General features: G+C 39.8%; 1 protein-coding gene across 7 annotated transcripts in view; it reads left to right on the top strand.

The window, feature by feature from the left end:
* Positions 1 to 15,102, top strand: part of ppp6r3 (protein phosphatase 6, regulatory subunit 3) — a 141,618-nt gene that overhangs the window by 82,787 nt on the left and 43,729 nt on the right. For 3 of the 7 annotated variants that reach the window (XM_048545512.2, XM_048545514.2, XM_048545511.2), the window contains 3 exons: positions 2,232 to 2,317; positions 3,044 to 3,130; positions 12,624 to 12,721. In XM_048545512.2, coding sequence (XP_048401469.1) covers positions 2,232 to 2,317; positions 3,044 to 3,130; positions 12,624 to 12,721 — 271 coding nt within the window. The remainder of the gene's footprint in view (positions 1 to 2,231; positions 2,318 to 3,043; positions 3,131 to 12,623; positions 12,722 to 15,102) is intronic. The other 4 variants (XM_048545517.2, XM_048545515.2, XM_048545516.2 and 1 more) reach the window with 2 other exon arrangements.

Raw genomic sequence — 15,102 nt, 5'->3', positions numbered from 1 at the left:
TTGATGTTATGGTGAATAAATTTATGATCACTTTATCTTCTCTTAAGTGTGGAATACGGTAAATAGCATTGTGTTCAACCACTCTTGGCTGAACTACTCATGAACATGTTATACAACTAATAATTATTCACAGATGAATGTGAAGATAGACAAAAGACTGAATTTTGCCAAAAGTCAGCTGTGTCAGTTTTGGAAAATATGGAGGGTTCATCTCCATGAATGCTAGAGTGTTTTCTTGCACAATTTTCTGCAGTTTGTCTCATTACATACGCACAGCACCCGTTTGTATTATGGTGCACACAGCAGTGGTGAAAGTATTCGCCACTGCCAGGACCAGCCTGGATTCCTGGTGTCAGTGCCATATTTAAAGCGCAGCCAGCCATGAGCTTCCCTTCATGGTACATGTTAAGAGAGGGGAATGAAAAAGAACTGCTTCTAAGGGCATGTAGGTGATATGGGTGAAAATATAAGCTCGCATTCATAAATATAATATTTTTAATTTTTCACTTTCCGTTCGACTGTCATTGCGACTGCAGCTACAGGAATAAGCGACACAGGTTAACTGTCCTTTGCACCATATCACCTTAGTACCCTGTCTCTAATGACCGGTGTAGCATTAACATCTTGTCTTTGTTCAGTGTGGGAGCATTACATGTTTGCTGTTTGCTGTAGGGAAAGTCTTCAAATGGTTGTAAAGGTTTAACCTGTTTTCCACAAAAACAAAGGCAAAACAGCAGCTACTTGCCTTTTCAGCAGCACTCAGCTCACATCTATTGGAACCGGATATCAATTAATTCCTGTCTAATTTGTTGAGCCTGATGCTGCAGTGTGCTATAATGCTGAAGGTGATGTTCTGCCTGTACATTCTTCCTCCTTGGAACACTGGTTGCTCAGCCAGCTCTTCAGCATTGTATTTACACGCTCCCTCAGTCAGAATCATCAGTTACAGGTGCAGAAGGTTGCCCTTGTCTTCCAGAAGCCATCCTTGTATAAGGCCATCATCCCTTGAAACAAGCAAGAACATGAGAATTATCAGGGTTATGGCTGTTATGATACCTCCCAGATACCTGGCACATCTGTGGTCTGGTGATCACACTTGACTTGTACATTAATGGAATGCAGTACATTTCAGTAGATGAAGTTAGCTGTTATGCGATATGATGCTTTTAACATTTTGTGTAAGCGGTTTGTACTGCACTGCACCTTGGGAAAGCCAGCTATGTTGGTAAAGCTGATGGTCTAGTTTGCAACAATGACCTTATGTTCATGAAATAATAAGAAGTGGTGTGACCTGATAGAAATTGTATTGGTAACAGTCTTGATACATTCGTGACTTGAGAGTTGTAATATCTAACTTGGGTCCCCAGTGGATCCATGGAAGCAGTCAGTTGTGTACAAATTTGGTGCAGCTGTCCCCACAGATGGCCATCCACCTCCTAACGTCACATGTCCTGCTCCAACAGTTGGCATCCTGGGACATCCTTAGTCTGCAGCACCAATGCAATCATTGAGGAAATAACATCAAGAATGCTGGACTCTGGGTCTCCACTTCATTGTTTTAATGTGGAGGCTGTTTAGTGGACACTGAAGGTTGTTGCTGATCCTGTGCTTGCTGATGCATTTGTTACTCTGAATTTCTCTGAATCTTTGTAACATTGTGGCCAAGTAGGTGATTATCCCTGCTGTAGCTGAATCCATTGTTCATGGTTCCAGTGAGCCTGCAAGAAGAATATCAAGCAGAACAAGTTCTTTGTAATGTCAGCATTCCGCATTCGCACCACATAAAAATGACGATTTAGATTAGTCCTTCATTTAGTGGAACACGGAGGACCCCCAAGGAAGGACATGGAATGCCTTTGCTGGACTTTTGACATAGGCACCTTTTTCAGATGTGTACAGCATAAGCTGTTTCATACAAATATAGTAGGAGATTGTAATCAAGTCATACTTAAAAGACAAACTGTTAATTTCTGTTCATCTTGATTTTCTTTAACAGCTATTTCAATGTAAAAGTAACTTGAAATTACACACGTTAACATTTTAGTTTCCTTTTAAAGGGTATCTAATTTAATAAATAAAATTGAATAAATAAACCAGGAGTAAATTTTTTTGGTAGGACTGATTATTTGGCGTGGACATTTATTCCAATTCCAAATATTTGGCTTTTAGAATAATCAGAGTAATGGATTTTTTTGTAAAAGTCATGTTTCCAATACTGCTTACGTTTTCAGATCTTAGTGAGGACTACAGGGAAAGATGGGAGACGTTTACAACAGGTTCATTGGCAGAAACCAATAAGAAGAATACAATTGATCTGGTAGGTGTCTGAAAACAAGTACACAAGCTGAAAGCTGTTTAGGAGCACATAGAAACTATGATATTATGGAGATGAAAGTGGGTAACTTTTTGAAGGTATGAACTTGGATAACTAGTCAGACACTACAATTATGAAAAAATGGCTGTCGTGTGAAACAGTAGCTAAGGAATGAAATAGAGCCAGTGACAAGTGTGCAGCATTTGTAGCAAGGTTGAAGATGATTATTCCAGTCTTTTAATGTTTTACATTGCTATTTAGATTAAAATTATGGTTGAGGGACGTTGCATTAAAAGTAGCTACATGTATACCAAAATTATGGTCAAAAAGTTGATTTTTATCAATTTGCCTGTTGTTCTAAAGAGGGTTGTGCAGAATTATCCCATGCTTTGAAGTCTGAATGGACTTTAGGTCTTCTGTGGTTTTCTGAATGTATGAAGGTATTGTCTTCAGTTTATTCCGAGAAATCCGTTGGCTGTTAAGCAGCTTTAAAACTGGATTAATTGTATTTTTTTTGCATAAAAGACAAAAAAGCTTTAGCGTTTCTCACGTGAGGTTGTCATTTAAGTTTTTCCAAGCGTTCCTCGATATTTCAAATGTGTCTTCCTACAGTTCGGCTTTATTGAAAATATACTTTTTGTTTTCTGGAGGGAGTGGACTGTGTTTTTGGGGAAAGGGTGAAAAATTCATGTTTAGCTGTATCACTTTATCCTGTAAATAATATTCCAGGTTAGTGCACACAATATACATTCATCAAGCGATGATGAAGTTGATTTTAAAGAACCGGGATTTGCTCCAGACTCAGGGTTACAGCAAGTAAGTATTTTCTTTACTGAGTAGCCATGTAATACTTCGTCATTTTTAACAGATAAAGTACCTGGTTTGCATGTGAATTTAAATGAAAATGAGAAATTGTAAAATTAATGTTTTTATCCTCCCTAATATATTAAATATTAAAACTTAAGAGAAATTTCTCCTAACTAAGTATAATGTGTGCTTTTTAAGTTTTCATTCAAGTTTTCAACATATTCTGTACTCTCAGCATTTAGAACCACAGCAATCATGGATCTGTTAGATGCATTGTGTACTAAGATCCTGTGTGTATACTTTGGAAAAGCTTGGCTTAATTAGGGACAGTCAGCATGGCTTTGAGCAGGGCAGGTCATGTCAAATCTTACTAATTTGATTGTCATCTCTTCGAAAGGTTCAAAGATGATCAATGAGGATAGAGCAGTGAATGTTGTCTATATGGATTTTAGTAAGGCTGTCAACAAGGTCCGTCATGGTAGGCTCATCCAAAAGATTAAGATGCATGAGATCCACTGTGACTGGGCTACATGGATTCAGAATTGGCTTACCCCACAGAAGGCGAAAGGTAGTGGTGGAAGGGTGTTTTTCCGGCTAGAGATCGGTGACTAGTGGGGTTCTACAGGGACCTTTACTGGGACATCTGCTGTTTGTGATATACAAATGACTTGGATGTAAATGTAGATGAGTGGATTAGTAAGTTTGCAGATGATACAAAGGTCAGTGGAGTTGTTGGTAGTGTAGAAGATTTTCAAAGGATACAATGGGATAGAGATCGGTTGCAGATATGGGTGGAGAAATGGCAGATGGGGTTTAATCCAGCTGATTTTTGAGATGTTGCACTTCTGGAGATTAAATGTTAAGGAAAAATATATAGTTAACAGTAGGACACTGAACAGCATTGATACACAGAGGGAACTTGGGATTCAGGCCCATAGCTCCCTGAAAATGGCCATGGAGGCAGATAGGGTGGTAGAGAAGGTGCATGGCATGCTTTTCGTTATTAATCAGGGAATTCAGTACAAGAGTCAGGGTATCATTTTAATAATTTATAATTTAGTCCACATTTAGATTATTACGTTCAGTACTGGTTGTCACATTGCAGGAAGGACGTGGAGGGTGCAGAAGAGGTTTACATAAGAACAAGGCCATCTGGCCCCTCGAGCCTGCCCCACCATTTAATGAGATTGTGGCTAATGTTCCTGAGACTCAGCTCCACTTACCCACCCACTCACCATAACCCTTAATTCCTTTACTGTTCAAACATTTATCTAGCCTTGCCTTAAAAGCACTCAGCGAGGTAGCTTCAACCACTTCACTGGGCAGGGAATTCCACAGATCCACAACTCTTAGGGTAAAGAAGTTTCTCCTGACCTCAGTCCTACATCTGCTTCCCTTTAGTTTGAAGCGATGCCCTCTAGTCCTAGTTTCAACTGCTAGTGGAAACAACGTCCCTGCCTCCACCTTATCTATTCACTTCATAATTTTACATGTTTCTATAAGATCTCCCCTCATTCTTCCAAGTTCCAATGAGTATAATCCCAGTCTACTCAGTCTGTCCTCATAACCCAACCCCCTCAACTCTGGAATCAACTGAGTGAATCTCCTCAGCACCCCTTCCAGTGCTAGTATATCTCTTCTCAAGGAAGGAGACCAAAACTGCACACTTACTCTCAATCTATCTTACTTTTCTTTACAACTTTTTTTGTGGCTTTCTGTTGGCCTTTAATGATTTCCCAGTCTACTAGTTTCCCAGTACTCTTTGCTTTTTTTGTATATGGTTTTTTTCAATCTGACACTTTATTTCCTTAGACATCCATGGCTGGCTCTCTCTTTTCCTACAGTTCTTCTGTTTCACTGGAATATATTGCTGCTGAGCACTGTGAAAAATTGTTTTGAAAGTCCTCCACTGTTCCTCAATTGACCCACCATAAAGTTTTTGCTCCCATTCTACCTTAGCTAACTCCTCCCTCATTCCTTCATAGTCTCCTTTGTTTAAGCCTAAGACATAGGTACTGAATTTAACCTTCTCATGCTCCATCTGTATTTTAAATTTGACCATACTGTGATCGCTCCTTCTGAGAGAATCCCTAACAATGAGATCATTAATTATTCCTGTCTCATTATATTAGGACTAGATCTAGGATAGTTTGCTGCCTTGTAGGTTCCATTACATATTGTTCAAGGAAATTATTGCGGATACATTCTATGAACCCCTCCTCAAGGCTGCCGTGACTGACCTAGTTTGACCAACTGATATGTAGATTAAAATCCCCCATGATAATTGCTGTACCATTTTTACATGCATTAGCTATTTCTGTCTTTATTGCCCACCCCACCACAATGTCATTATTTGGTGGACTATAGATCACACTTATCATAGAACATAGAACATTACAGCACAGTACAGGCCCTTCGGTCCTCGACGTTGTGCCGACCTGTCATACCAATCTGAAGCCCATCTAACCTACACTATTCCATGTTCATCCATATACTTGTCCAATGATGACTTAAATGTACTTAAAATTGGCGAATCTACTACCGTTGCAGGCAAAAACGTTCCATTCCCTTACTACTCTCGAGTAAAGAAACTACCTCTGACATCTGTGACTTCTTCTCCCTGCTATTCCTAACTTCCGCCCAAATGGATTCAACGTTTTGTTCAGTAGAACCTTTGTCATCTCTCACTACCACTCTGATATCATCCTTAAAAATTAGAGCAACACCACTTCCCTTATCTTCTTGTCTGTCCTTCCGAACAGTTTGATACCCCTAGATATTTAACTCCCAGTCATGACCATCCTGTAACCGTATCTGTCGTGGCCACTAAATCACACCCATTTGCCATGATTTGCATCCACCTTGTTTCGAATGCTCCAAACATTCAGATAAAGTGCCCGTTTGCCAGTTTTTGGGCCCTATTACCTCAGTTATGAGCAGCTTACCTCCATTACTAACAGCTAACAGTTACCAGGATGCTACCTGGATTAGGGGTATGTGCTCTAAGGAGAGGCTAGAAAAATTCTCTTGAGCAGCAGAAGCTGAGGGGAGACTTGATAAGTATATAAAATTGAGATGCGTAGGTAGGGTCAGAATCTTTTTCCCAGACTTGAAATGTCTAAAACTAAAGTCCATGCATTTAAAGTGAGAGGGAGAAAGTTCAAAGGAGATGTGAGGAGCAAGTTTTTGTTTTAAATAGATGGCGATAGGAGTTTGGAATGCACTATCAAGGGTGGTGGTGGCAGATATGTTAGGGGAGTTGAACAGCCCTTTCAATCAGCATATGAATATTCAAGGAATGGAAGGATACGGACCAAGGGCAAGCAGAAGGGTTTAACTTAATTTGGCGTTATGTTAGGCACAACATCGTGGGCCGAAGGGCCCATTGCTGTGCTGTATAGTTCTGTGTTCTATTTGAGATTGAGCAAGTGAAGTGTACTTTCTAAGATCATCTTGGCAAATGAAAACAGTAATACCTTGGTGCAAAGTGCTGAAAAATTAGTCAATTTACTGACTAGTTTTCATTGTTGCTGTGAAAATTTCAAGCCATTCATTTGCCCTAGTTGTTGATACATCACTTTGTTCATTTGATTCAATTGATGTGCTTTTCAACTAAGAAATGCTTAAGAGAGCTCAAACTTGATCAAAAACAATTTTAGAAAATAAATCTGTGGCTGTAAATGTTGAGAATATCAAATCTTAAATTTGTCCCATTTAGTTGCTGTGAAACACATGATAAACTAATTACTTTTGTGCTGGGGAAGGGTAGGATAGACAGAATTAACTAGTTTAATACATGGATAAATGAATGTATGCAATAAAAAAAACAACTTACCTGGAACACTGCAGCCGATTGGCAGAGCTAGGCATTAGCAATTGTACATCAACAGCACAAGCACAGGCCTCTGCTTTAAATTGCAGTAGAATCTTATTTGCAACATTGCAACTCAGTCTACATACTGAGAGAATGTGCTGCAACATTCCAGCAGATGTCCCCCTTCTAAAGAACAGTTTTTAAGAAGAAGGACAAACTTGCATTTTACTTGATACTGTTCATGACCACCAGAGATTTCGAAGTGTTTTATGGCAATTTTATGTAGGAAATGAGACAGCCAAATTGCACGTGATAATTTGATCATTACCAGGTATTTATTTTTGTGATTGAGGGCTGAATAATGATTAGGGTATTATGATAACTCCCCTTGCAGTTCATAAAGTGCCTTAGGATCATTCACATCCACCTGAACGGGCAGTTGGGGGTCTCATTTTGATATCTCGTTTGCAAAATAAGTCATCTGATGTTGCAACATTAGCACTTTATTTTTGTGCTTGAGTCCTGACATGGGACTCGAACACAGACCGTGTGACACAACTCTGTAAGAGTGCTATGAACATTGCTGATACAAAAGCAAAATTAATGCAAATGCTGGTGATCAGAGAAAGAAAACAAAGCACTGGTGAAAAACAGTAAGTCTTGCAGCATCTGTGGGAAATGAAACAGTTAACATTTCGAGTCCAGTGACTTGGAACCACTGCTAATACTTAGTTTGAATTCAAGAAAAAGTAGCAAATGGGATAATGCAGCTACTTTAACCGACTACTGCCGGGTAAGCAATATTGAAATTTCCCTGAAGAATTTAATTGGGCCCCCCTCTCCCTACATCTCCCTCACTTTTCTGATGGTCAGTATTGCCCTTGTTAGCTTAGTACATATATTAATCAGTTGGGGAATATGGGTGATTTACTGGTGATTGGTGAAAACATACCATGAGTGATTTGATGATGAGGAAAACAAAAATGGCTCAGTTGTATGTAACTACTCTTCTGGATATAAATAAATGAATTTTATCAGGATTCCTGTGGTGCAGTAATAGTGTCCCTCCCCTTGAGCCAAGATTTCTGGGTTCAAATTTCACCAGCTCCAGAGATGTGCAATAACAACTCTGAATGGGTAGATTAGAAAATACAAAATTGATTTTAAGTTGCTTTGTCCAGTCTGAAAACCCCTAATGCATTCAAAAAAGACTTTGCATAGCAGCTTTCACAATCTCAAGATATTTCAAAATGCTTTAGAATTACTACACTTCAAAAGTACTTAATGTAGGTGATATGGCAACTAATTGCTGCACAGCAAAATGCCACAAACAATAATCAGAGATGATCAAATTACTGGAGTTTGGCTAACAATGTGCCACTATTTAAAGAAAAGCGGTAAGGAAAAGCAGCTAAGTATAGATCATTGAATCTGATATTGGTGGTGGGCAAGTTGTTGGAGGGAATCCTGAGGGACAGGATTTACATGTATTTTGGAAAGGCAAGGACTGATCAGGAATAGCCAACATAGGTTTGTGAATGGGACTTTGTGTCTCACTAATTTGATTGTGTTGTTTGAAAAAGTAACGCAGGATTGATGAGCACAGAGCGGTTGACGTGATCTGTATGAACTTCAGTAAAGCGCTTGACAAGGTTCCTCATGGTAGACTGGTTAGCAAGGTTATATCATGTAGGGAGGACCAGCTACTAGATACAGAATTGGCTCGAAGGTAGAAAACAGTGTGGTGGAGGAGGATTGCTTTTCAGATGGGAGGCCTGTGGCCACCGGTGTGCCACAAAGATCAGTGCTGGGTCCCTTGCCTTTTGACATTTAAATAAATGACTTGGGTGTGAACATAGGAGGAGTGTTTGGTAGGTTGGCAGATGACACCAAAATTGGAGGTGTAGTGGAGAGTGAAGAATGTTACCTCAGAGTACAATGGGACTTTGATTAGATGGGCCAAGGAGTGACAGGTGGAGTTTAATTTAGACATATCTGTGAGGCGCTACATTTTGGAAAGGCAAATCAGGGCAGGACTTAAATACTTCATGATGAGGACTTGGGGAGTGTTGCTGAACAGAGAGTCCTTGAAGTGCAGATTCATAGTTCCTTGGAAGAGGGGTTTGCAGGTGGATAGGATTGTGAAGAAAGTGTTTGGTATGCATTGAGATTAGGAGTTGGGAGGTCATGTTGCAGCTATACAGAACATTGTTTCAGCCACTTTTGGAGTTTGCGTGTAATTCTCATCTCCCTTCTATAGGAAGGATGTTGCGAAACTTGAAAGGGTTCAGAAAAATTTATGGCCATGTTGCCAGGCTTCGAGGGCTTGACGTATAGGGAGAGGCTGAATAGACTGGGGCTATTTTCTCTAGAGAGTCGGGTACGGAGAGGTGACCTTCTTAGAGGTTTATAAAATAATATGGGGCATGGTTAGGGTAAATACGCAAGGTTTTTTCCCCCCCAGGTGGAGGAACAACATTGTGGGCTGAAGGGCCTGTTCTGTGCTGTACTGTTCTATGTTCTAAAACTAGAGACCATAGGTTTAAGGTGAGAGGGGTAAGATATAAAAGGAACCTTAGGGGGCAACCTTTTCACTCAGGGTTTGATGCATGTATGGAGTGAGCTACCAGAGAAGTGGTGGAGGCAGGCACGATTATAACATTTAAAAGGCATCTAGATGGGTATATGATTAGGGAAGGTTGCGAGGGATAACATTTAAAAGGCATCTAGATGGGTATACGATTAGGAAAGGTTGTGAGGGATATGGGCCCAATACTGGCAAATGGGACTAGATTTATATAGGATAACTCATGAGCATGGATGAGTTGGACAGAAGGGTCTGTTTCTGTGCTGTATATCTCTATGACTACTTGCTTTACATTTTGGTTAAGAGATAGATATTGACAGGGCACCTTGAAAATATTCTCATATTATCCTCAAAATAATGCCTCAGGGCATTTAATGACCAACTAAAATGTCTTTTGGTTTAACATCTCATCCAGAAGACAACACCACCTACAGTGTGGACTTTTGCTCAAAAATCTGAACGAGAGGTTGAACAGTATTCTGGCATGCATCATTGTGGCACGTTCCCCTGCAACCGCAGGAAATGCTACACTTGCCCCCACACCTCCTCCCTCACCCCTATCCCAGGCCCCAAGATGACATTCCACATTAAGCAGAGGTTCACCTGCACATCTGCCAATATGGTATACTGCATCCACTGTACCCGGTGTGGCATCCTCTACATTGGGGAAACCAAGCGGAGGCTTGGAGACCGCTTTGCAGAACACCTCCGCTCAGTTCGCAACAAACAACTGCACCTCCCAGTCGCAAACCATTTCCACTCCCCCTCCCATTCTTTAGATGACATGTCCATCATGGGCCTCCTGCAGTGCCACAATGATGCCACCCGAAGGTTGCAGGAACAGCAACTCATATTCCGCTTGGGAACCCTGCAGCCTAATGGTATCAATGTGGACTTCACCAGTTTCAAAATCTCCCCTTCCCCAACTGCATCCCTAAACCAGCCCAGTTCATCCCCTCCCCCCACTGCACCACACAACCAGCCCAGCTCTTCCCCTCTACCCACTGCATCCCAAAACCAGTCGAACCTGTCTCTGCCTCCCTAACCTGTTCTTCCTCTCACCCATCCCTTCCTCCCACCCCAAGCCGCACCCCCATCTACCTACTAACCTCATCCCACCTCCTTGACCTGTCCGTCTTCCCTGGACTGACCTATCCCCTCCCCACCTCCCCACCTATACTCTCTCCACCTATCTTCTTTTCTCTCCATCTTCGGTCCGCCTCCCCCTCTCTCCCTATTTATTCCAGAACCCTCACCCCATCCCCCTCTCTGATGAAGGGTCTAGGCCCGAAACGTCAGCTTTTGTGCTCCTGAGATGCTGCTTGGCCTGTTGTGTTCATCCAGCCTCACATTTTATTATCTTACATTCCCAACTGATTCATGTTTGCTTGCCATATAGTTGGAATAATATTGTAACTGTCCAAGATAAAAGTTTTTTTAATAGAGACCGTCTAACCAATGCCTTTTGACATCCGATGGTGTTACCATCACTGAGTCTTCCATTATCAACATCTTTGGGATTACCGTTGTGTTTCCATTGACCAAAAGCTCAACTGGACTCGCTATATAAACATCGGCTACAAGACCAGATCAGAGGCTAGGAATACTGCCATGAGTAATCCACCACTTGGCTACCTAAATCCTGTCCACAATGGAATACCTGCAGAAGCTTCACACCATCCAGTAAAATGCAGTCAGTTTGATTGGCAGTACATTTGCACTCTGCACAGTGTGTACTATCTGCTAGATACATTGCAGAAATTCACCAAAGATCCTCAGACAGCACCTTCCAAGATCACGATCACTTCCATCTAAAAGGACAAGGGTAGCAGATAGCACATTCCCTTCCGAGCCACTCACCATCCTGACCTGGAAATATATTGCCATTCCTTCACTGTTGCTGTCTCAAAATCCTGCACTTCCTTTCCTAAGGGCATTGTGGGTCAACCCACAGCATGCAACAGTTCAAGAAGGCAGCTCACCGCCTTCTCAAGGGCAGTTAGGGACAGCCAATAAATGCTGGCCAGTGAGAGATTCCCACCTCCTTTGAGTGAACCTTTCTTTAAAAAATAAGCTTCTTACAGGACCAACCAGTGCGTTGTTTAAGAAGACATTGAGTAGAGTGGATAACCTTGTTTTGAGGCAGATGTTTAGAGATTTAACTTTCCATTGATACTTGGCACATGGTTTGAGTTACCATTGTACATTATATGTTCATAGATTATCTAATGAATCAGTAAGTATCTGTTTTAATGTTTGAATTATAGTTTAGATGGTATGAAGTCCATACTTACTAATCCACTTTCATAGGAATCTTTCAATTAAACAGTTAAAGAAATTTGATTTAAATGATTTAATCTCTTTCTGGGTAGAAAAATAAAATGAGTTAGCTGCTTGCACTAGCAAATAAAGTTACCTTCTTATAAGGAAATGTATTGGTTACATTACTAGACCAGTCATGTCCATTTGGCTCAGTAATATCGCCCTCACCATAAAGTCAGACTTGGTCCTGGGCTGGGCCTGAGCACATAGTTATTGTCACTGCAGAATTGAAGGAGTGTTGAAAGAATGGAGAAATGATCTCCAAATTAACCATATATCAGCAGCTCAAGTGGACATTGAAGATTCCACAGCACTGTTTGAATTTTCTGCTGGTATTTTTAAGCATTACTTTCTCAATCAACACTTCTCAAATCAGTAGCGGGGCATTAATTGAATTTTTAAAAATGAAATGTTAGCTTCTATAACTTGAAAAGATTGGGTGGGACTGGGGAGAATCAGCAAAAGATCAATTTCTTTATTGGGCATCAGATGGTGGTGTAACTTGCATCCAGTATAGTATGATTCATGGTTTGGAATATTGGTCAACATTGAAATTAAAGTTCAAATAAGAAGAATAGTTACTTGACACAAAATACTGCCTTGAAGGGGCTCTTTTTCAAAATTTAAACATTTTATGCCTTGTAATTCTCAAATTTACAGCTACGGAGACTTAAAATTCAATTTTTAAAAAAATGAAGGTTTGGGTCCCCTCTAAGTTAACCTCGTTGTATGATTGAGTATCAAGATTATATCCCTGTCATTGGTCCTGGGTTTGCCAGGCCTTTTCTGATTATCAGATGCAACAAATGACGTCCAATTTTATTGACCAGTTCGGCTTCAACGATGAAGAGTTTGCGGATCAAGAGGACATAGTGAAGTAAGTATGAACTTTTTGAAACTGGTTTAAATCTTTGACTTGGTTATCTATTTCTAGGTATTTATACAGCATGCACTTCCTTGAAATGAATTTGTATAACTAATTGAGTGAGATTGGTGCTAACCTTGTTTTTCCTATTTTTCTGCATAAACAACAATCTTCCAGTGGGTGTATTGAATTTTCTTTAACAGTCCTGTGGTGTTTTTGAACTGCTATGGTGCTTTGGGTCTTTTCCTCCTCCTTTAGCGATATAATTTACATCTGCATGCAAAGGACAACTGAAATTTTTGTTTTAAGCTTGAAATTTTAAATCTTGAATCTCTTTGCATTTGGTTGACTAAGGTGAGAGGAATACAGAACTGCAGTGTGCAGTTTTTACGAGCTGGTATGTGTGTTCAAACCAGTATATAGGCTGCGTTGACTATTCAAGAATGTGAGTCCCTTTGCACAGAAAATGAAGATGCCCAATTTTCAAATATTTCATACCACAACAGAATTATAATATTTCCTTTTCCATCCTGGCCCCCCTGCCCCACATGCATATGAAAGACCATCTTTCACTTTTTCATTAGATTGAAAATTGGGAACCTCTAGTGTCTTCTCTGTTTACTTGCTCAAGTTTGTTAAATTTTCTTTCCTAGTTGTTAGAAAAATGTTGCTTGTTGTTTGCTGATTTAGATAGGTTTGATGACCTTTTGCAGGTCCTCATGCTCCAGGTTTAGGGGGTTCAGCTGAAATTGAACTAAAGTTGCGAATCACGGTTGCTGATAAATATGAAATGGATCAGCAGAGGCTTTGCGGCTAGTTAAAGAAATTTGTGTGTTGAATGACCCTTTTGTCATTTACACAACAAAATTTAGATCAATATCAGTTATTGTATTTTAAAGTCGGTTCTCAATTCATCCAAAAGGAAATCTGAATATCTATCTACTGATACCACCTCTAATTTTCATAGCATATGATAGTTATGTAGAATCTGCAAAATGTTTTCTTGGCTGGTATGTCCAACTGTACAACTGTAGTGCAACTTTATTTTCACTGTATTAGAATAGCCTTCATTTGCGTAGTTTTTATAGAACACAGCTTATTCATTAAGTGGTGGATAGTCCAATTCATATTCCCTCTCTGGTAACTGGATGTTGAGGTGACTTCATCTTCCCTTTCTCCACTTCACTGTTTTCAGCTTTACATATTTCCGTTCTTTCGATACATTCAAAACACACCTTCACATATCGCAACAGAAATGCTTTGGTTGTGATTGGGTATATTTATACTTCTAATCCTCCCTGTGGTCTCTGGCTTTCTGAGAGGAAGCTTTATTGAGGTTTTTATGCCTTTGTGAAAATTTATTCTGTAAATTTTGGGTACCATATTTTGCCATTTTAAGTTAAATTTTTTTGAGGCCAGCTTCTGACTGATCTCATGATGACTGCTAGGTTGAAGCAGTTTTTGGTATTAACATATTGCATTTCTTCTGGTCCTTTCAAAGACTTGACCTTCCAAATGTACTATCTTTTCCTGTTATTAAGCTGGTTATTGATATCAGATTCCATACCTTTGTAGGATAACTCAAAAGAATTATTGAAATGTTCTTTCTGTGTGATGTTTTGTGCCTTAGATTCTGTTTTAAGATAGATGAGTGGAAAAGTTGAAACAAAATTTAACTTGATTTAAAATGCAAAAAGCCACGATGCTTCTGTGAACACGAGACCCTGTCTGAGTTTTGTACTGGTGTGCAGTTGTGATAGATTTCATGCATAATACACAGCTTCTTTCCTCTTCCCAGTTTAGAGGCTGGAATATATTTTATAACTTCAGTCTGCAATCATTTTACATAGATGTGCACTTAATGATTGGTCATCACAAATGCTGAATATCACTGTATGTTTTCTTTCTTACCCCTGCCCATTGGGACGATATCAGAACCTGTTTGGCATCATCTTTTGTGGTATATTGGTGAATCCATGTGTTAAACCTCAATCATATGCCATTTTGATGATATATTGCATCAGGGAAAAGCTTATGGTGCCACTTTAACCTTGCTAGATGTAATTCCCTGCACTATGCACTGTTCCCTATCTAGGAAGGCTAATGTTTTCCAGAATTCTCTCACTACTACCTGTGAACTTGTCACCACAGATATACAAAATATCCATGAGAGCTAGATTTCTTCCTTAAAATTACACGCTTTCCCCAAAAATGTTTCTAAGGTGAAGAGTCAATATGTGACAAGCTGAATAAAAATATCCATCATTTTGGGAGGTGGGAAATTTACCATTCAAACATTTCTGCTTAAAAATGACTGAACCCATCCAGGACATCTAGTGTAGAGTATCATTTGTATAAACCATGTTTTGCTTTAATGACAAGTACAATTAAAG

Source organism: Stegostoma tigrinum, chromosome 17, assembly GCF_030684315.1.
Source record: "Stegostoma tigrinum isolate sSteTig4 chromosome 17, sSteTig4.hap1, whole genome shotgun sequence".
Taxonomy (NCBI): Eukaryota; Metazoa; Chordata; class Chondrichthyes; order Orectolobiformes; family Stegostomatidae; genus Stegostoma; species Stegostoma tigrinum.
Note: the sequence above shows the minus strand (reverse complement) of the source record. Positions and strands in the feature narration are given on the sequence as shown.